The 22,094-nt window shown below is 43.6% G+C and overlaps 1 protein-coding gene across 8 annotated transcripts in view; it reads left to right on the top strand.

Moving 5' to 3' along the window:
* Nucleotides 1-20,907, top strand: part of LOC115616258 — an 88,748-nt gene extending 67,841 nt beyond the window's left edge. For 4 of the 8 annotated variants that reach the window (XR_003994251.1, XR_003994253.1, XR_003994250.1 and 1 more), the window contains 3 exons: nt 4,355-4,543; nt 6,935-7,012; nt 19,385-20,907. Coding sequence is in view for 2 of the 8 variants with exons in the window: in XM_030505277.1 (XP_030361137.1) it covers nt 12,268-13,230 (963 nt within the window). In the remaining 6 variants the exon portion in view is untranslated. Of the gene's footprint in view, nt 1-4,354; nt 4,544-6,934; nt 7,013-10,484; nt 13,259-19,384 lie in introns of those variants that run through there. The other 4 variants (XR_003994249.1, XR_003994252.1, XM_030505277.1 and 1 more) reach the window with 4 other exon arrangements.
* The last annotated feature ends 1,187 nt before the right edge of the window (nt 20,908-22,094 follow it).

The raw sequence follows: 22,094 nt of genomic DNA, 5'->3' as shown, positions 1-22,094 counted from the left end.
CCATCTACATTCTTGTAGGTTCTTGCATTTAGGTAGCCACGCTACTGGCCCAGAGGAGCACATTTTGTGGTGCAGGGTTTTCCCTTGCCCCTCCTGGGTCTGCTTCACGTGTGCTGCCATTTTTCCTTCCACCCTTTGCCAAGGTCTGATGACAAGGCTGTGATTTCTCTAAGCTTGTCTTTGTTACAGGTGTGACATGCAGCTCGTAGGGTTTCATTAGGGCTTTCATAATGTATTAAGGAAATGTCAGGATCAAGTAATTTATAATTAACAGTGACATGTAAATGTCACTTCTAACAATTGTAGTGTAAGAGTATTGTTTTGTGAATGGACCGTTTTTTACGCATGCAACTGTCAATGTCCAAAAAAGCCATCACCAGTCAGGCAAATGGTTGGTAAAGACAGATATTTCTTTCCCTTTTGTTTACTCCTCACTGAATTCTTGATAGGCAACTAGACCTTGTTGCCTGTTGTTCCTAGATCCAGCGCATGTATAAAGCTCAAACCATGACTGGAAGCTTTTATGAACATTTTAGGGCTTGATCCCGATATAAATACAGATGGATAAATCCCTGCATGATACTGATGTGAAATTCGTATGAGCACTGTCTGTATTATTGGGACCAAAGACAGGAAAGCATGCAGCGTAGGAGCTGTACCAAAAAATGTTTTAAAAAACAGTTCTTTTCCACCAGTTTCATTAAAAGATGAAGCTAATTGCTTTTAGAAGTTAATGGGAAGTTTGCAAGTCTAGAATGGATTAGATACTTATGTTTTTAATAACCATACATAGAATTACAGCAAGTCGTTATGATAACTTTAGAACTGAGTTTAGACTTCATGTTTCAGGGTTTCAGTGAAGTGCAGTGATTCAACATCAGGGAAGAACCAGTGTGAAGGGCAGCTCTTGATGTTAGAGGAGCCAGGATTCTGACCCAGTCTGTCTTCTGCAGAGGATTAAGCACTCAGTTTGTCACTGACAAACAAAAGTGAAGGGTTGACAGATGTTTGGCCTTCACTTGGGTTCGCATACTGAATAACTGCAATACAGCAGTGTTAGTAACAATTTTCCAATGGCATGGACCACTTACCATTCCATATGGCTACCATATGCAGTAGGAGAAGATTGCATGACCACTGTCCAGAAATGAAAGCAGAGGAAGGTGAATGACTTATCCAAGGCCAGGCAGCGTACCATTGGAGGGCTGTGTACAGAAGCCAGGTCACTTGGACTGCAGATCTGCATCTAAACATATGTTCTGTCCTTTTTCTTCCTCATTAAATATGTTTCTTGGAACCCTTGTATTACCCAGAAGTAATTAAAGTTTCAGAAACAGTGGGAGGGTTACACGTGGTTCTGCTTTCACACCCACTTTTCAGTATGAGGATGGAGCTGGTCTCCACCATGCAAGAGCATGTCATGCAGATATGCTCTAGCTGTCAGTGACTGCTGTGGGATGTGATGAGGTTAGGTGTGGTGCTGCACTGGCAATAACCCTGCTGGCACTTCCACATTGGTACTGGAGATCTGTGGTTGCAGCAGCTCACGTTGGTGCTGGTTTTGGGGTCCCTACAGTCAGTCCCCTGAAGAGTGTAGGCAGATCCTTCTTATTCCTTAGTTTAAAATGAGATTTAAGGAATTGTAAATAGCAGGTCAAACCCATTCCCAGATTAATGCCACTGATGTGGGTTTATTTTAAAGTTTGTTTTTCTTGTGTTTGAAGTGGCCTCTCATCTCTTCTGACAAGGAATAGCAGTTGTGGCATGAGAGTGGTTTGCAGTAGCAGTGTTTGCAGTCTGTCAGATGCCACAGCTTCCTTTTGGCTTTCTATTTCCTTTAATAAATGAGGTTGTTAGATTTGGAGGGCAGGATTTACGAAAAAAAGAGGAAGAGAAGGAAAACCAGGAAGGAAATGGGAAAGGAAGAAGGCGAGACTCGATTGCTCTCTGCTACACGTCTTGTGGTTTGAGTTGATTTTGGAAATTGCCCTTCCAAGAGCTTTTGAAATGTGAAAGGAGAACTTAATTTGTAAGAGCCCTAAGATAGTTCAGTCACGTGTTTCCCTTCATTTGTATGTGAGAATAATTATTGAATGAGAAGTTAAACAGTGTGGGTCTTAGTGGAAAAACTGAAATCAGTGTCCACTGCTTACTGTGTTAGCAATGATGTAGTTAAGACTGCTGAATCATGTCATGAATCACGTAGGGTTCTAGGAGAGAAGTCACTGGTCTGCAGTCTGTAACCATGGTGCTGTAATAAATCCTTATGTTGGTGGCTGCATTTCATAAAGTGACTACTTAGGACTTTGTGTCAGAATTAAAGAACTGTCATTTCTCCCTTCTTCAATAAAAGAGGAGGATATCCATACTCTGCCGGTGGAATTGCTAGTGAAAGAGATGCTATGGTGCTCTGTTTTGTTTATATTCCAACATATATATTTCAAAAATTATATTCCAATAGAGGGGTAATTTTTAATTGCAAAGTTCTCCGAGAATTATGTCATTTGGTCATTTTGAAATCTGTAAGTTGACTTACAGACAAGCTCTAGGCAATGGGACTCAATTCTGTCTGTAACAGCATTGCTCAAACAGTGCTTTGAGACCCATAGAGCCAGCGAATTCTGATATAACTGTTCACATTTTTGTTTGCTTCTTTTATGGCACAGGCTGCAACCTCAACAGTCATTTGCTAATGATGAGGATAAAATGAATCTCTCCTTTGCCTGGATATCTGAGGGAGGTTTAAAAACTCCACTTGGGAAGTTCCACGTTTGCAAAGCAGCTCCCTTACTTGTCGTGAAGCCCTTGGTCTGCCTCACGCCACATTGCATTACAGATTAACGCAGGCTTTGCATTATATATTAACGCAGATTTGTCCTCAGATACCCTACTGTCGAGAAGGCCATTTTTAAATCTTTAATAGGGCATTAGAGCAATTTGCCTGTGATTTAGTTTTAAGTGGGCAAGAGGAGCGGTGACAAACGAAGCTGGGAGGCCCTAAAATTCTTTGAATATCCCATGTTTTCCTGGAACTGTTGGGAAAAGGCTGCCAGAAAGGTCTTGGCAGGTTTTCTAGGTGGCTGGCCAAGTCTGAAGCAAATGTGGATAGTTAATAGGCTAAAGGAGCTCTGGTTCCAAGTCCATACATATATATAACATACGTTTTTATTTAAGAAATCCCACCACACGGAGGAGCAAATGTAGTGCTAATATATCTTCCTGAAGGAAAATAGCAAGGGGAAAAAACACTGTCATCTTGTAACGATAAAATAAGAGATCTTTTGCCCTTACTTTTTAGGGACTTGAATTGTCAGTCGAAGAGGAGAAGAAGTAGGAAATGAAATCAGTAGACAGGCAGTGGCTTTCCCATGAGGGCCCCATATTAATCAGGAATCGCTTATATAGCAATAGTTTGCGTCTAAGAAAAAAGGCAGAAGTTGTTCAAAGAATGGATTTCCGTTCCTAGATTGACTTTTTGTTGTTGCCATGCAAGTAATTAAAAATAGTAATTAAGCAGGAAAGTGATCAAGTAATGACTTGGGACCTGCTGCTGCATTTGCTTCCATGTGGACAGTTGGTTCTAACATGAAGCAGGAGGCTGCCTGTGTGGGTCTAATCATAAGAATTAAGTGCTGCTACTGAATCATCTCGGGTATAGGCTCATTTGGGAGGTGTTTCTCTGTGCACTAGGGTCAGGATCATGGTTCTCTGTGGCCACATGTACCTGGGGAATAGGTGTTTACTTTGAGTTGTTCCCAGGAAACACGAGTCCAGATTTCTCGGAGACACCAGGTGAATTAGCTTTGTAATTTTCAAGTTGTCTTCGCTCTAAGAGATTCTTGTTTGTATTCAGCTCCTGGGGCCTGTATTGTTTTATTATTAATGGGGTGAGGACCATGCGCACCCTCCACCGTTACAGTGAAACTATTATTATTTATTAAGCCATTGGTGCAGACCCTGAAGTTCTGTTAACAGACTTCCTACGGGATCTTGGATAAGTCTTTGTGTTTATTCACTGTATATAAAATAGAGGTCCTTGTTCCTCTTAAAGACAGAGGAACTAATCCTATGTGAATTGTGCAGAGGCAGTCATGTTGCATGTCATACTGGAATTACAACTGAGCATACTGTATATGTCTATGAAGAAATGTTTCATATGGACTGCCTCCATGCTGACATACACATTCATTAGATGTACAGAGTTAAAGCTGACAGTATTTACAATCTAATACTCTTTTTACTCAAAATCAACTTGAAAATGTTATTACACTTTAAAAATCCTAATTAATGTCATTTGTTATAAGTGAAATAATCTGATATTCAGATTGTTCTGTTTGTTTTCTTCATTTTGTAGCTCATCAAAAGGTCTTTTTGCATTATAAACCGAACTAAATCTAAGTTTAGTGTGTGCTAGAGCCTGCAGTGCAACGTTAATGATGCAGCAGTATGGACTGGCACCAGGAGTGGGGAGACTGGCTGCTGCGCTTGCGTCCCGCTGCTATTTCTGGCATGCAGAGGCTGAGCAGTGTCTGATGGGTCAAACGTAAGTCCTCAGAGGTTGCCGTGTCTTCCTTGCATTCTGACATTCATTCTGTCTGTCACATGCCTCCTGATATGTGGCTTTCTAATTTTTAATACGCTCTCATCACCAGTGAAGCAACTGAAAACAAGTTACTGTATGCTCAGACCTCTGTGTCTGGTTTCACAAGAGGGAAGGGTGACTAGGCTTGCGTTCAGGCTTCACCCGTGTTACAGCGCCCAAGCCTGTTACTTCTTTGACAGCAATACCTAAATGGCTTGGCATCCTGTAGACACCCTCTGAGAAGAGACTCCCTGTCCGCAGGAGCTTGCAGTCTAAACAGATAAGGCAGACAGAAGAGGAAACACAAAGAGATGGAGAGACTTGCCCAAGCCACTTATCACGTCGAGCGGCAGGACTGGGAACAGGGACAGGTCTTTTGGGTTCTCGCCACTGTCATCACCACTGATCTGGGATTCCTCTGGCTGGCTCTGCACCAGCTTCTGTCTGTCTCTCTGTAGGGATCGGTGGTTTGGGCCCACCAACCAGCTGTAGAAAGCATTTTGGTGTCCTACCTTTTGGTTTAATTCTTCAGCAGTGGCTGAGACAAGTATCTTTTTCTTGAGAGAAATATGCCCTCATGTGTTGTTTAATTACTTATTTGTAATAACAAACAAATAGTGCAAAGTGCCAAGTGCAGGCTGTAGCTGGAGTATTAGAAAACCTAAAAACCCAAGGCATCTCTTTGTTTTATTTTTTGAATAATTCTAACCTCTCTTTAAATAGAAAGTCAGTGCTGATGAGAAGGGCTAAAGAGTGACAGGAGTTGGGGAGGATATTTCAGGGTGACTGTTCTTCGAGGTTCTTCAAGTTCCTGTAAGCTCTCGGGGCTCTTTACCGATATTAAGACTCAGAATCACAATTCCTTTCTCATGTGCAATAGTTCCGTTACCTGCTTGTGTTGGGTTTATGCAGGAGAGAATTGGAAATAGACTGCAGGACTAAGAATCCGCAGTGAATTCATGGAGGAGATGAGATCTGTGGACTGCAGGCAGCCAGCCCTCCAATCTCTAAATTACAATCTCTCTTTTACAGATTGACCCTACCACTTCTTTCCTATTGAAATTGAATTCATTCTAGCTCTTAGTTGCATGGATTTCTAGTTTTAATTTAATTTTCTACTTTTCCTGCCAGGTCAGGTTCCCAAAATGCCCCTGAGCTTTATGCATGTTTCTGAAGTCGAGTCTAGGTTCAGCAGTTGAGATTCTAATTGACCAGCCTCAATGTGTATTATTTTTACTGGCTTTTTTCAGAATAGGAAAAATCCCCTTGATTGAGACAAACCGTCTTTTTCATACAATGATTCTATTGAAATTTCAAGTCAATTTTAAGAAAGCATTAAATGTTGACCAGCCAGAAAGTTTCTGTAGCAACCTTGTAGGTTAACATATTAACATAGCTCCATCACTCAGTAATTGAAATAATTCAAAGTTTGTCAGAGCATGAAGCCTCAGATCTTAAGAAATTATGTCACTAGCTAAAACCAGGTTAGATTTATCTGAAATTTTAGTGAGGTTCCTGGAGCTTTCGTTATGTTTTAAGTGAATCGAGTCTTATTTGAAACTTTTGGTGAACATGAAACCATGTGAAATATGAGGGGTTTCAGGTGCTTTATGTGATATGGAAATGGAAAATCATGCAAGAGCAGATGTAATACTTTTTTGCGTGACTTCATCCACATAACTTCGAGTTTCACCTTGAGTTTCTGAGTTCGGTTAAATCCGGTCTGTATAGGAGAGCTCACGGATAAGGGCAGATTGTTAACTCCCCATAGGCAAAACACACATAACTCTCGCTACTGTGTTCCCACTTCTCATACTGTTTCTTTGATATGGGATGAATTCATCCCTGTAACCTTTCTTTTCAAATCCCTCTGTTATATCAGCTGTCCTTTTGTTGAACTCTTCCCATTTCCCTAAACTTAGTTTGCAGTAAGGGCATGGAATGGTGCAGTATTCCAGGGCTTTTCACCAGGCCCTGCTCACCAGGAGTTGAACAGCACTGCCTCATTTTGCTTTTTGCTGGCTTTACTCACCTTGGGATTGAATTGGTTTATGGCTTTCTCACCTTATTATTTTAAGTGTTCACCATTATCCAGGGATTGATATAGTTGGAGCTCAAAGATCTCTGAGAAACCTGCTAGCAGAATTGGGGGATGGAGAGAAAATACAATAGCCACTATTTAAGCTGTGGTGCTGTCAGGGTAGTGCTTGGGTGAAGTAATTTGCTTAACGTATGCCCTGTTGGGTTGGGAGGTGAAAGTTGGTGGGTAAGTCAGGTTAAAAGGAATTGCTGGTGATGAAACGGAATTTACGTGATCTTCAACTACACTCCATCCTCTCTGTTGACTAACAGGGTAGCAGATGAGGATAACAAAAGTAATCTGGACATAGCAACTTGCTTCCAAGGACCTCCAAACACTCCAAGGACATGGTAAGCATTGTCATGACGGTTCTATATTATGGAGAAGCAAGGTAGGAAGAGGTGAAGTGATTTTATCACTGACTTGATGTGCAATTGGACAATAGTATACAAACCAGTGAGGTTTAAATTAGGAGCTTTTCGTTGTCAAACTCCTCGTTTGATAGAACATTGTCCTGGTAACACTCAAGTCACGACACCTTTGTCCAACTTTGCTTTCCGTGGGTGTGCCCCACACTATGAATTTGTGCTTTTCCTCACATTGTTTGAATTCTTCATTTGTATCAGTAAATACTTTTTACTCCACTGAAGACATTTTATTCATTTGCAAACTATTGTCACATATTATCATATATGCTGTCCCTACAGCAGAGACATTACTGTTACTTTAAAGATACTTCCTAAATGATCTTCTGTATAGTTTGTTTAGAGTGAAGTTATTAACTTGTCTCAAAAAGGCCTTAAGGTTTTATAGGTAATACTTAAGTCCCTAAAGCATCCTCTCTGGCTGAGGATCCCTTCTCCTATGTGTCGTCTTCTTTGAATAGCAAATTCCAATTGGTGTCAGAAAAACCAGTGTGTCTTTACTCTGCTTTCTGCTAAAACTGTGCACCTACCAAGATCTCCTCTTCCTTCAAACCTGTCTCCATGATTAAATTTATTCTTCCTTTCTGTTTTCCAGCTTTACTTTGCAAACTTCCTCTCACTCCATTTCTGCAAGAACTTTTCCTGCAAAACAGGTCTCTAAAAGGATTAGTGAAGGGGATACCAATTTATACCCACCTCAGCATGGTAGCAGCTAAACATTATAAGTTACTGGTTAAATAGCCTGTAGCACACGAAAGAACTGGTGCGGTTCAGAGTGGACAAGTGTGTACCTTACAGCTGCTCTGAACTGATCCCGAATGCTGGTGTTACTATTATTCCTTCTTAATCTGTTCACATTGGTAATATGAACAGGCATGCTCAGGACTAAAAGGACTGCAGAGACTTGGCCCCTTTTTAAATATGAGAACAATTTTCAGGCTTCTTTCAGTTGTGCTTATTTCACTCCAACTGAAAAGAACAGAACAAAAGAGAAATATGAGGAGTTGTGGAAACCCCTCAAACTTTCTCTGTCGAGATTTAGATTCCTGGTGGTCACAGTGCCTTGTGATGCTGCCATTGGTGTTTTCTTCTGTCGTTCCTGGCACGAAGGATCCCAAAGCAGTGAGCTAAGTTAAAATACATGCCTGTGATCAAAAGAGGATGACACCTCTATTTTTTTGTGCCATCCTGGAGGCCCTTAGGTTTGGAATTTGAGTCTTTGAAAAACAAGGTTACTGGACGCTAGTAAATGAAGTGTCCGGATGTTAGTGATGATTCATAAAAGCAATTAAAAAAGGAAAGTGCTTTTCCGCTGGGTGTAATGTCTTGGTTTGGAGATGTCCTTAAAGTGTGTGTGTAATGCTGCAAATACTGGTCAGTGGATAGTGACCGCTGTGTTTAAGATTATGGCTCTGTTTCCAGCGCAACCCTTCTTTTCACATGGTTCCGATGACCAAAACTGGTTTTTGGTAGTTGAATCTTTTTCATTTAGTTTCTATTTCAAAATAGTTCCCATCTCTTCCTTCTTAAATTTGGGGGGAGGGGGGGAGGATCTACTGAGGATGTAATGTTTTCCATGGGAGAAATGTGTTTTTTGCAACATGAATATTGGAGATGGCAGATAATTGAAATTCATTCATTCTTTTCCCCCCAGTGCTACTCTCTTGCATTTCAGCCCTGACCTTCCACAAACACGAACCACCTCATTTGTACAGCTTTCAAAGCGATTTTCAATGAGCAAGACTGAACTCGGTTAAAACATGATTAGGGTTATTGTTGTATACAAAGATGCATCAGCCCAGCCACATTACCTAAGCAAGAAGTAGACCCTGAGGCACACTCTACAGGCTTCTTCCTACATGGCTTTTCAAGTCGTCTCAACCAACCTGTTAGCATTTAGTGATGGCTCTTAGGCTCTGCTGCTGCTGTTGTGGAGCAGACACTTCCAGTCTTACTACCTTCTCCAAGGGGGATGCCTCTCGCTTCTCTTGTGCGTATTCCAAAGTTGGGGCTTCAATTTGCTTTGCCCTCACGTCCTGCCCCTGGTTAGCCCACACATGTATGCTAAGGGAAGCAAAGTAGTTTACTGATTTATCATGGATCATTAGATGGAGTAACTATTCTTAAAACATCACCAGTATAGATACAATAATTAGAGATGTGCTTTTGTTAACATAGCAAGCCTCTACCCTCTTGTACAGTACCCTTGGGTGCTAAATAATTACCCACTTTGTGTGGTTATCTAGCTCACTAATTACCCACAAAAATTGGGGTCAGGTGTTAACTGCTTGAAATAAGTATCCTCTAAAGACTTGGTGAAATTGTGTAAAGAAATTATGTGTTTGCAACAAAACTTTATAAAAAAAGAAAATTCAAACATTTTTGGGAAGCAAAAAAAGGGAACACAAAAAGACAGCAGACATAAATTGGTCTGTGTGATGGCAAAATCTTGCACACTGCTGTGATGGCGAGGGAGTGAAAGGATGCTTGGCAGATACAGTCTCTCTAATCCAGCCTACTTTTCCCAAAGATTAGATCCATGGGGTTCGATTCTTCCCCTATCTGAGCTGATGTCAGTCAGGATTATATCGGTAGAAATAAGAAAATTTGTCCATGGATTCCTGGACTGGCTTCACTGCATAATCCCACCTCTTCTATCACCCAGGGACTTCTGCATTGCACCCAATAATTTCATTGTCTTGTATATGTATTTCCATACATTTCAGTTGTTCCATACTCCATATGCATGCAGAATTCCATCCTAAGGCTGCTGCTCATAAAACATAGCTTGCTTTGAGTAATAATTTAATTCCTGTGTTCAGGGAGTTACCCCAGTGAGTCAAAGATTGCTAGATAGCCCCACCCTCCCCAACTTCCCGAACATTTCGGCTGCAGTCCCTTTCTCTTTGCCAGACCCACACAAGAAGTCTAACTAGCCAAAATCCCAAGAGGCAGCTTCTCCTGCATCCCCATTTTAGCCCCAGAAAACTGGGGAATAAAGCCCTAAAGCCCCTGAAATAGCAGGCACGTGTAACAGAGGGATATTTAATAGATTGTCTTCCTAACCTGGTTTCTTGCATAGGTGCTCTCTGCCTTCATACAAAGGAAACAGATTTCAGTGGGAGCTAAGAAGGTGTTTCTGAAAATCCCACTATGCACCCATCAGGGTCTTTGGATACCCGGATACCTTTAAGCTCTAAGCACCTTTGCAGTGCCCAGGATAACAAAGAAACTGCCTTCTTTACTTATGTCTGTATTTTGCGCTAGGTGCTTCCTCTCCTTCGCAGCGAGTACCACCTTCTGTTCCCACGAGCACCTTTTGAAACCTGTGCGGAGTCAGGTATTAGGCATCACCAACCCCACTGAGGGGACAAGAATGGGTCCCAGGTAAGGCCCCGCATGGCGAGGTGTGTGCTGGGTCTTCAGAGCCGTACCTGCGCTCCGCATTGTGTAGCGCATCTCTGGAAAATGCAGGGATCAGCCTCATAAAGCACAATGCAGATTTAGTCGTCATCTTTGTCTCTCCCCCCCCCCCCGCCTCGCTCTGCTCCCTGCTGATGTTAACTGTCTGTATTATTATTTATTGTTATCAAGGGATTTGGTTTGATCAATGAAGTGTATATGCGTCTGACGGACATTCGGAGAGGAAATGCTTGGAGAATGAGTAACATGTCTGCAGTGGAGGGTGTGTGTGAGGGAGAGAGGGAGCATCGGTACTAGAAACATTGACTGATGAGTTCATTTTAAAATCCAAGGGCATATAGCTGGTAAATTAGCACATATTGCAAATATAGTCTGGTGTGAGAGGCAGCAGTGCTGCCATTGAGCAGAGGGGTGGGTGTGTGTGTGCCGGGGTGGGGGGGGGGGGGTCGAGGAGAGGAGATTGTCAGCTCTAAAGTCATCACGGGCATGAGCCAGGCAGTCTGCCTGCCTCAATGCAGACGTGGGGCGTGCGATTTCCACGGGCGGCTGCGGGCTGCAGTGTGGCGGAGGGGGGGGTCAGGGGGGGGGAACCGAGATATAGCAGCGGTGGATTTTATTGTTTTAAAGCCCAGATCCAGCCAGAGGGATGCCAGGCGAAGGGCTGCAGCCCCGACACTTCCCCCTCCTTCCTTTCCTCCCCTCCCGGACGTCTTTAGGAAGGCGGGAGCGGGTGCCCGGCTGCCCGGGAGGGTCCCGGGGCCGCGGGGATGGGAACCGGGATGCGGCCGCCGCGACGGGTTTCTCCCTGGAGCTTAAGAGATTATTGGGGAGGGGTGGCTGGGGCTGGTGTGTGTGTGTGTGCGAGGCTGGCGGCGGCGGCGGGGGGAGCCGAGTCCTTATTCTGTTAAAGATTTAAGTAGGCATGCAAGGAATCTCTAGGATAGTTGGCAAAGGGCGAGGGTGGGGAGGGGGGGGGAAGGATCCAAAAGAGTCTGTAACCAGACACTGAAGCTTTCCAGGAGTGAGAGTGTGTGAGAGAGACGGAGACAGAGCGAGAGGAAGAGAGGGGGCAGTGTGGTCTAGTACATTTTCATCTGGTCGTTGATTTGAGCCTGATGCTTGCTGTCCCTCAACAGCCTCCCTTGCCTGTATTTTTTCTTTCCCCCTCTCCTCTCCTTTCCCTTCTACTTCATCGAAGCCTAGGGGAGCCAGTAAAGATTAAATGTGCTTTCTAAAAGGCAGCCACTTCATGCAGCTATGTCTACACCCCCCCTCCCCAGCTCCCCCTTTTTGAAATAAAAAAAAATAGAAAGAAAAGAGGGGGGAGACAGCGAGGGGGAGAAGGAAGGAGGAGGAAGAGGAGGACTATAGTTTAATGATGTCGGGACTGGCTGATCCACAAGGAGGAAAGAGAAAGGGGAAAAAAAATAAAAGGAAAAAAAAAAAAAGGAAAAGATTTGAGATCCCGGACGAGGAAGGACTTTGGTGAATGGGCTCAGACTCCTGAGGTGAGAAAAGGACGGAGTGAATGATGATGATGATGATGATGATGATGATGATGGTTCCGTAATGGTGCCTGTTACCGCTGCTCCCCCGGCCGTGCGGTGGCGGGGAGCGTCGGGTGCGGGGCCGGGAGGGGGGGGGACACGGGACGGGGCCGGGAGCGGGACCTGCTTTGGCAGCGCCGGGCGAGGAGCGGCGGATATTTTGCATTTTTAAACTCGGGCCCTCCGGTACGTTTCGGCTTCTCCCCGCTTATGCCGCTGGGCCTAAAGCGGTTCCAGAGATGGGTGGAGGGTGCGGATCCGTATTATTTATTTGGGCGGGGGGTGGGGGGGGGGGGGTGGAAAGAGGGAGGAAAGGGAGGGAGGGAAGGGGAGAGAAGAGCGGAGAAGGAGGTGGCAAGCTGGGGACGAAATCCTGCTCTCGGTTATGGCCGGCGTAAATTTCCATTGGCTGGGGTTGCACAAGGTGCTTTGGAGAGGAGTCGGTGCAGGATGGAGTCCCTTTTGTGTGTGTGTGTGTGTGTGTACGTGTGTCTGTGTGTGTGCACGGTGCTCGGGGACCCTCCTCTCCCGGGGAAGCGGGTTTTTCCTCCAGGTTTTCCTCGGCAGCCCCGGCCCAGGAGCGGCTGCCAGGAGCTGGTGACCGCGCTGCGCCGCCCGCCCGCCGCGCTCCGCCACCGGCTCCGGGCTGCCCCCCGCTGCTACCGGGGCAGGAGCGGGCCGCGGCTCCAGCCCCCCCCCCAACCCCGTCTCTTCATCATCATCATCATAATAATAATAACAGCAGCAGCAGCATTGGTGGGAGCGCGGAGGGAGGAGGCGAAGGGGCTGCGGAGGAATTTGGGTCCTTTTCCTTTTTTCCCCCTCTTTTTTTTTTTTTTTTCCTTGATATATTCCCTTAAAAAAAAAAAAAGGGAAAAAAAAAAAAAGAAGGAAGATGTTTTAAAAATGCAAGCGGCTTGCCCAGCTGCACACACCCACCCTCGCCTCCCTCCCCCGGCTTGCGCACACCGCACGCTCGCACTCGCTCGCTCGACCGCGCTCGCTCGGGTGTCAAAACCCGGCGGGCACCCAGCCTGGTGCGGGCACTGCCCCTGGCCCTTCCCCTGCCCCGAGCCCGCCTGGGGGCCGCCGCTTCCCACTACCAACACCCCCCCCCCCCTTCTTCTTCCGCCTCCCCACCGCCGCGCTTTTCCTCCCTGCTCTTGGCGCTGAAGATCGGAGCTTCCCCCGCTTCCAAATGGTGAGTTTCTACCTGATTTTCTTGCAACTCGGGGTTTTTTTTTTCCTCCATCCCTGCCGGCCGCGGGGCTGGCGGAGGGGGCGGGGAGGCAGCGCCTTTATGCTGCTGCATGCTTTGTGCCAGGCGGCTGGAGGGAGAGCCTGCATATTCCTGCTCTTATTTCTGCATTCCTTTTCGTTGAAACAATGAAAATAATTCCGTCACTGCCCCAAACTTCCCTTTTCTTTCTCTTCCTCTTCGTTATTCCAATGCGGAGACTTTTCATGTATTTGTCGCAAGCGACCTTGTTGGAAGCTGTAAGGAACCTGCCGCGCCTTGTCATTTTTTGTATAAACGATTAAAAATGGAATGTATTCTCTCAACAGAGGGTCCTTAGAGAAGCTCTTTCCATCCACCTGTGTGTCCTGTTTTGTAATCTTGAGCCAGGAATTGAACTTGCCTGCTCTTCTTTTCCTCTTTCTCCTTTTTATCTTTTGATTTTTGGATCCCTGTGGGGCTTTTTTATCATTTTTTATTTTAATTTTTTTTTTTTTTTTTCTTTGCAAGGAATAGTTTGTTGCGCCCCTCTCAATCCCTGAGACCCTAACTTGTGATGTTTAGCTTTTAAATCCACGGGTTAGGCTCTTGGGAGCTGTGAGTTGTGCTTTGACATCTTTATTTTATTTTATAAATATATCCTCGCTCACTATATATATGTCTATGTGTGTGCGCGCGTGTGTGTATATATAGACCTATACACACACATATAATAGTGTTTAGTAGACCTTTTAAGGGAAAAAAGAAGTGTATCTCTCCTCCTTAGGGCTGATCGGCTAATGGTAGGGCGGTGGTTGTGGCCATTTACTGTAAAAATCTCATCTCAAATTCAAACTAGCGTTTGCATGACAGAGATTTTGTGTGTGTGTGTATAGTCAAGCGATAATTTTACAGCTGATACAGATATGGGGGTGTATGTGTGTACACATATAGTGATTATTATATATGCGTGTGTAGATAAGATATACGCGATACGGACGCATGGAAATACAGCTATTGAGGTGTGTGTATAGCTACACATATGGATGATACGTGTGTATGAATATGTATGTAGGTAAATAAAACCCTAGATATGTATATCTATTTACATATGTAGGTATATTAATATACATGCCTCTGTTTTCATACGGAGAGAGATTTGCCTTGCCTGCAGGCCACTGCATAGAGCATCTCTCTCCTCTTTTTTGCTTCCCCCCCTCCTTCTTGAGAGCAACACAGAGTACCCTGAGAGCGTAACAGTAACAGCTCGGTACATTGGTGCTTGACCTCAGCTGAAATCCCAGCATGCCTCGTGCTTCCAAGTTTAAAACTGAACGATTAATCTTAGAAATGTGCTCTATGGACACACACATGCCAAAAAAAAAAAAAAAAAAAAAAAAAAAGAGAAAAAAAATGGGGAAAAAAAGAAATAAAAGACAAAAAAGGCAGGAGCCAGGTTGGATTTTATGGATCGATAGGTCCAAAATAAACTACAGAAATAAAATGGTTGCATGTACTAATGGTTGGAAACTGCTGAAAAGAAACGCTGAGTGAATGCTGAAGTTTTGTTTCAGTCCTTCTCTAAAGCTTCAACCTTTCCTGCTTTTCCACTCAACGTTCTATGTAAATGGCAAATCAGAAATGTTCAAACTGTTTTCCTGCTGCTGTTTTTCTTTATTAGATTTTTATATTGCTGTAAAATGAATTATGGTTGGAACTGTATTTCTTATCTCTGTTCTGCAAAGGCAATTTATAATGGAGTTACTGTACCTTGTTATGGCACTGAATTACTGTTTGATATTTGAATGCAAATGCTTGAACTTAAACCACAATGCACCAAAAATGGTGTAACATTTGGGATTTAAGAGCTTAGGATGCGTTTGAAGGTTCCCGTTGTTTAATAGTTATTGAACTGGAAAAGGTTGCTTGTTTGATTTTGATTTTAGCTTTTTTATTGACACTGTAATTTCATTGACTATTTTACCTCTATGAAAAAAAAAAAAAAGCCAGCAACGCCTTTTACTTCTGAAGTTGTACATTATTCTGCACGACCTCTAATTCCAAAGGGAGAAACTTATTCTGCATTGCCTTTATTTTCTGTTACCTATTTGGCATGAGAAATCAGAACACAGTACGTGAGAACCCGACCACCTTTGTCCAGCCGGTATCTCCACCTCGGAGACAGGCAAAAACTAATTTTTCTCCCTTTTTTTGCCTCCTGAAGCTGCTTTTAATCGCTGTTTCCCCCCTCCATGAAGGGAAGAGAAGGGGGGAGCGCTTTGTCTGCAAGGGACTGGCTGCACCCCGCGATGCTTTTCCCTCTGCCTTTCCTGGAGGCAGAGCCCTGCGCTGCCGCGGCCGTTCCCGCACCCCCCTTCCGCATCCGCGGAACACACTCCCCCCCGCCACCGCTCTTCCCGACCTCTTTTCCTTCCTCCCTCCCTGCAGAACCGCTATTGTCTGCTGCGCGGTGCGGTGCGGAGCGGTGCGGAGGAAAAGGGGGGGGGGGTTGCGCGGGGCTGCGGCAAAACAATGGGCGGGGGCAGGGCCCGCTCCGCGCCCCGCTCCGCTCCGGCGCAGTGAGGAGCATAATTGGGAGCTGGTTCAATCACTGCCAGTCTAGACTCGCCCAGACACATCAATTAGGGGGGCTGGCGGCTTAAAGGGACAGCGCGGCTGGAGGGAGCCGGGGCCTGGGGACACGCCGAGCGGATGAAATGGAATCGAAGGGGGGGGGGGGGGAACCCACCCAACCCAACAATTGGCAGGGATTAAAATAAGGAGGGAAAGCACAAACTGCACACACCCCCCCCACCCGCCTTTCCTAGTGGGGAAGGCGAGGTTCTCGCAAGAAGAAAAGGAGGGAATAATAACTGGAATATCGCATTCCCCCCCCCCCCCCGTCTCCCCAGCCTACCGCGAACTCAGAGCACAGGGCAGGCAGGTTCAGTGGGGCTGCTCAGCCACATTTGTGCGTGTGATCTGAAGAAATGTCAGCGTTATTGAAACTTAATTGCATTATAAATATCCAGTTGGAATAATTTCTTTGTAAGCAAACGTAAATCAATCCAGAGCTACTCCTGCAACGTTTTTACCTCCTGGCAGACAAAAGAATGGATATTGCGTTCTGGTTTTATTTTTTGCTTTATTACATATAGCTACGAGGCTTTCTTGTCTTAGCGTTACATAGTTCCTTCAATGATCATTTCATCAGGCTTTGCAGTTGTACGTTTTCACTGGAATAAAAGGAAGCTGCAGAGAGAAATACCTTTATTTTTATCTTAAGAGGAAAATGGTAGTGAAAATAAATATTAGGCATTAATTTAATTAATAAATAGAATAAATAAGTCAGCCTTAGTAAGGATTGAAGATCTTATTCAGCACTAAAAACAATTAGCAGACTGGGACTAGTTTCAATTAAAACTGTGTCTAATATGCATTTAATATAACACATTCCAAGTATGCCGTGCAATATGTGCTGCAAATAATTAAAAAGGGGAAAGACAAACCAAACATGACTTTTTAAGTATTGCTTGAAAAAAAAATAACACTAATTCTGCAAAACTCTGGCATCCAGGAGTTCTGTCTGAGCAGCAACTGTAGCGTTTAGCTCTGTGACTTTGACCCCGTTGTAGCTTAGCTGGAACTTGCTTTCCCAAGTTGAAAGGCATGGGGTTTGGTGGCAGTAAAAGGTAAAAAAGGTCCAAGGCATTCTGCAGTTTACTATTGTTGCTCTTTTATTCCGATGGGGTTTAACAGCACCTAAAGTTGCATAGCACTGCAGCTCAGAAAATGGAGAATACTTTCACTGTCTCTTTTTCCTGAATCATTTCCAAAGCACTCAAAGATTTATTGGGCCAGGTACCAAGTTATAGTTGAAATACGTATGTAGTGGCTAGTGCAGATTAGAATATTGATTTATTTCTAATCGATTTCTAAGTCAAAACTTCATTCACATGATAAATCCTTGATATTAAAATGTAGCTTGTGCTGAAATCTGCTTGCAAGCCTCTTCACAAAGTCACATTAACCCAGTCAAAATGCTAGCTGGAAATGGCATAATATAACCTCATTTTTTTTCTGTTGAATTTGTTAACTCTTTGTCTGTCATGAATCCTCTTTGGCCGTACTTCTGTACTTTAAAGTAATGAAATCTTTATTCATAATATGTTTGCACATACCCCTAATAGTAATAGAAGACACTGTAGTACGCAGAGTTTAAGGTAAACGTTAATCTTCAGCTTGAACCATTGTCAAATGATTCTATTTTAAAGGCCACTTTCCTTTCGTGCTGCCCTGATTCTGTTCACTTTCCTATGAGGTGGAATGCAGACGTACAGTTAAGAAGTTCAAAACGTGGGCTTACAAAAGGTGCAAGTTTCCCAGCGCCTCTGTGCAGCTCTGCACAAGGCTGGTGCTCACCATGCTTGGAAGAGGAGCCTCTCTGCCAACTGTACCGCATTCTTGCTTGTTCCCAGGACTCAGAAGGAAAGAGCATCCCAGTTCTTCTTCGCTCTTGGGAACACACACATTGTTTCAATAATCCAGGCAATAAATGCTAATTAGTAATGCTTAAGGACCCTACCAGTCAGAGTAATTATCATAATTTACCTCTTCCTTGTTAAAAACATTCCTTGCTGATTTAGAATTTTTTGAAGCCATAGTTTCTTTCCTCTTCCTCTGGAAAGCATTCCTTGTTGCATTAGCAAGAAGTATATGGGTCTGCTGTGGCATCGAAACATGTTTTGTCTATTTCATGGGGAACTGGAGCTAGAGAGAAACTCATGTAAAGATTTTTCCCACCCATAAGAATTTATTTTAAAGCTGATATTTTTCCTTCTCTGCTTCACCCCCTTTTCCCAGCACCACCAAAACCCACTTGCAGAGGGAGAACAAAGGAAATCGCTAACTATAAAGGCATCATTAAGTCTGAACAGCAACAGCAAGATAGAGTGTGTGATATGACAACATATTTATTGCACAAAAGTAGAGATAATTAAATAATTCAGTGGTATTCTTAGCTAATTAGCACAAAGATCTTTCAGAAGCCATCAAGAAAATGGATCTCATCAAATCTAATAATATGCTACATTTCCCAAAGATCCTATATTTTCCAATGTTGCTACTGCTTCACCACCTGATACAGTAACACAAAAGGTTACAGATAGTTGCACATTTAATTGGGCTATTTCTCAACATAATGTTTTCTGCATAAGGTGATGAGATATTCAGATGAAGTGAATATGTATAGCTGGAATTTTCAGTATTAGTCAATAATAGAGGAAAAGATCATAGCTTCAGGAAAGCCAGATCTATTTATTATAAGTGATCCATTACAAAGGTTGAATTATGAGGTAGGAGCCATTCTTGGGCTGCTTGTGATGTGGCTGACTCATTTTGATTTGAAGTTGGTGAATGAATGCTGGAGTCCAAGATCTTTTTATAGAGTTAACTGGGGACCTAGATTGCCTGTTTTCAGCTTTCCTCAACGTTGAGAAATGCATGGCAGAGTCTAGGAGAGGTCTGGCACCTCTGATTTAGTGTGGGCTCTCATTTCAAGGCCAAAGCATCCTCTCATTTTCCAGTGGTGCATGTGGGAAGAGCGCCATTTTTTGGGTCTTCAGTAGGAATTCAGGGTCTTGTTTTAAGTCTTCAATAGGATGACTATAACCATCACGCCGTGCAAACACTTTTCCTCCATGAGGTTTTGAGCTGGTTTCAGTGAGTGTACATGTTCATGAGCACAATGTGAGGTTGTCCATCCTATACAGGGGAACAGGCTGCATGGACAAGTACCTGCAGGGCATTGATACTACTACTGGAAAACTCTGTTAGGCATCTTCTCAGTAATTACGCATATCAAATATTATTCGGAATATCTCATTATACTCCTTTGACCTAAATGTATCCACAAGCTCATGTGATGCATTTACAAACTAATTTACTGCCTCTATCTTTGATAATATTTAGGGTTACTTTATCCTTTAAGTAAAATATCAGCATGAAGCTCACCCTTTCAGTAATGGAAGGGGATGTGTATCAGTCTTTTAGATACAGCATTAGTTCTTCTTTTACTCTGGGCCCAAACTGAACTTTACTCCTGTGTTACAGTTATGGTGCATATTGACTCCATGGACTACCCAGACAAGTAATGCAGTGGGGTAAGATGCTATGGTTTGTAATTATTTGTTATGCATGTAAGGTGGAACTTACAGGCTCATTCTGAATTTGCACAGTCAGTGTCCTTAGACCATGGAAGGAGACTTTCCCCTGCTCAGAAGAGATGGAGGCTGATTTATACAAGGTAGATGGAGGGAATATGAGGGGAAAAAGCACCTAAAAGTGATTTGCCCGAGGAAGCGCAGCACATCATTTGCAAAGCAATAATTGATGTCTCCTGGTTTACAGGGCTGCTGTACTTAATAGTATACATTCTTCCTCTGTGGAACTTTCCAGACTGTGAATAAGGTTACTGGCATGTCAGGAGACTCTCTCGTGTACCCCCAGATGTAACCATAAAAGAACATGTCACTTCTGTAAGCTGTTTTTACTCTTTTTTGTCATTCACCCAATGCTCTGGCAACTGTATTTGATATACAGGGACATTATAACCAATTAAAGAAAAAGCTATTTTTCAAGATGCTAGATGAGTCTCTGATATACATGGTACTCAAAGTGACTCTGGAAGGCTGAGACTACTGAAATTGGTTTTATTTAACAGCTCTTCCCGCAATGTAGTCAATGAATCTCTAATGTCCTGGACTGAAATGTCTGACGCTTATAGAATCATTTATTTGCTGGCCTTTGTATCCATGGTCAACTGTGTTATGCTCACAGGGCTCCACCTACAGCAGTGGGTTGATGGTACGCTGAATATATATTGTATGTTCTTTAAGGGGTGGGGAGACATAAAAGGATGAACATAGGTTTTGCTGTGCAATATGTGCTTCTCATGCTATCCTTTAAGTAAAGGGTAGCCTTCAGCAGCAACTGTTGAAGGATGGCTTGGGCTTCTGGGACACAAGGAGAGATTTGCTCTGGCATAATCTATTTCTTGCTGCTGACTCTCAGACCATGGCTACTCATGTCAAACAGCCAACATGCTGACCGAAACTTGCTGCTATTTGCTGCTGTATACCTTTGGAAGACGGGACAGAAGGGGTGCCCTTTGGTGTCCTGTGTGGCAAAAAGAAGGATACGCTAAGTCAGCTCCTGGGAGAAGTCTCCAAACAGCTCCCTCTGGCTACTACTACAAGAAGCTGAACCTATGGCTTCCGTTCCCTGGAAGCTGTGTCTGATGATCACAGGCCATTATATGCTTCTCACTTGACTGCCCTGCTGGTAACTCTGCTTTTAATATGAATTATGCAAGAAATGCTGTGAAGCATCAGACATTCAGGAGCTGAGGATTGTGAAGAGTCCTCTCACAGTGTATGAACTCATTTCTGGATAAAGTCTGAGACTCACACGGATTCCAGCTTCTTCAGAAAGGACAAAAAATGGAAAGGATCAAAAAGTAACCGGTGGACTTTGGTTTTCCTGTGCATGTGTGCTTGTATCATGTCTGAACTTGCAAAGAATATCCTTGGTTATTCACAAGGAATCCAGTAAATGGCAAATCTGTAAATCAGTTACTTCAAGTGTGTTTGTCTCATTTGACCACCCCTTTCTCCCTTTCCCCCCAGGGTATTCCTTGCTTTTAGAGCACCTGGTTCCCTTGAGAAGAGGATGGAGTTGCTGGGTTCATCCTGGGGCTCGGATGGGGGGAGAATACCACCTTGGGAAGAGGGGTGGTGGGCTCATGGAGCACCTTGCACACTTTGATCAAAATTTGCCTTCAAATCTTTGGTTAATTGTGTTCTCACTTCAAGACTATCTAGCAGGGTAAGGTGATTTGGAAGATGTCTTGCATCTCACTGTAGAGAGCCCAAATACACATGAAATCTCTATTTCTCTCTCCTATGTTTCATAGGTGATTCAGAAATAACAGTACAGCTTTGGCATAATTCCTGTTCTCCTTCATCCCCCTCTGATCTTTTTTTCATGTGACCTAACAGCCATGTGTAGTTTTGGGGTATAATGTGGATTTTGAAAGATGCTGAAAATAATTGGAAGAGGAGGGAAGCCCTGGTTTTGAATTAGTGGCATTCTGCTTGCTGTCTTTACGTCAGCATTCAGTTCCTCTCGGAATATATGAATAGAAGCATTAAAAAGAGTGATCAAAACCCAGTAAAAACATGACATTTTGGTACAATTGCCAAAAGTATTCAATAAGAAGCTAAAGTCCCCATATTCCTCAGGCAGCCAAATGCTTCCTTGTCGTACAAACATGGCATACAAACTGGCATTGTGGAGGCAAATAAAACTGGTCCATTTTTTTCCCCTCACTCCCTATTTTAGGAAGAACTTCCCCAAATTCCAGCCCCCAAAAGCACACACCTCTATCTGCTATGCTTGCATGGAGGACTCTATATTAGAGCATGTGTAGCTGTATGAGTTCACTGGGAGCTGGAGATAGGCAAAAGGAGACTCCAGTGGCAGAACCAAAGCTTAAAGTAGTATTTCTCCTGAGGGATCTCTCCAAGTCCAAACATGAAACTGCAGTGGGATGGTGGGAGAAGTGTATTTCCACATGTATCTTTTCAGCTGAGATGTAAACCCCAAGGTCTCCCCTGTTGTTCAAGGACGGATATCCAGGGGGAAGTTATGTTCCTTTGGCACATGCTGTGTGAAACTTTTCCTTCTTCCCCCTTCTTTAAAAGAAATAAAATCCTATTTTGGTTTCAACACATAAAAAGAGACAACGATGTTGTTGGAACCA

This window comes from Strigops habroptila, chromosome 17 (genome assembly GCF_004027225.2).
Source record: "Strigops habroptila isolate Jane chromosome 17, bStrHab1.2.pri, whole genome shotgun sequence".
Taxonomy (NCBI): domain Eukaryota; kingdom Metazoa; phylum Chordata; class Aves; order Psittaciformes; family Psittacidae; genus Strigops; species Strigops habroptila.
Note: the sequence above shows the minus strand (reverse complement) of the source record. Positions and strands in the feature narration are given on the sequence as shown.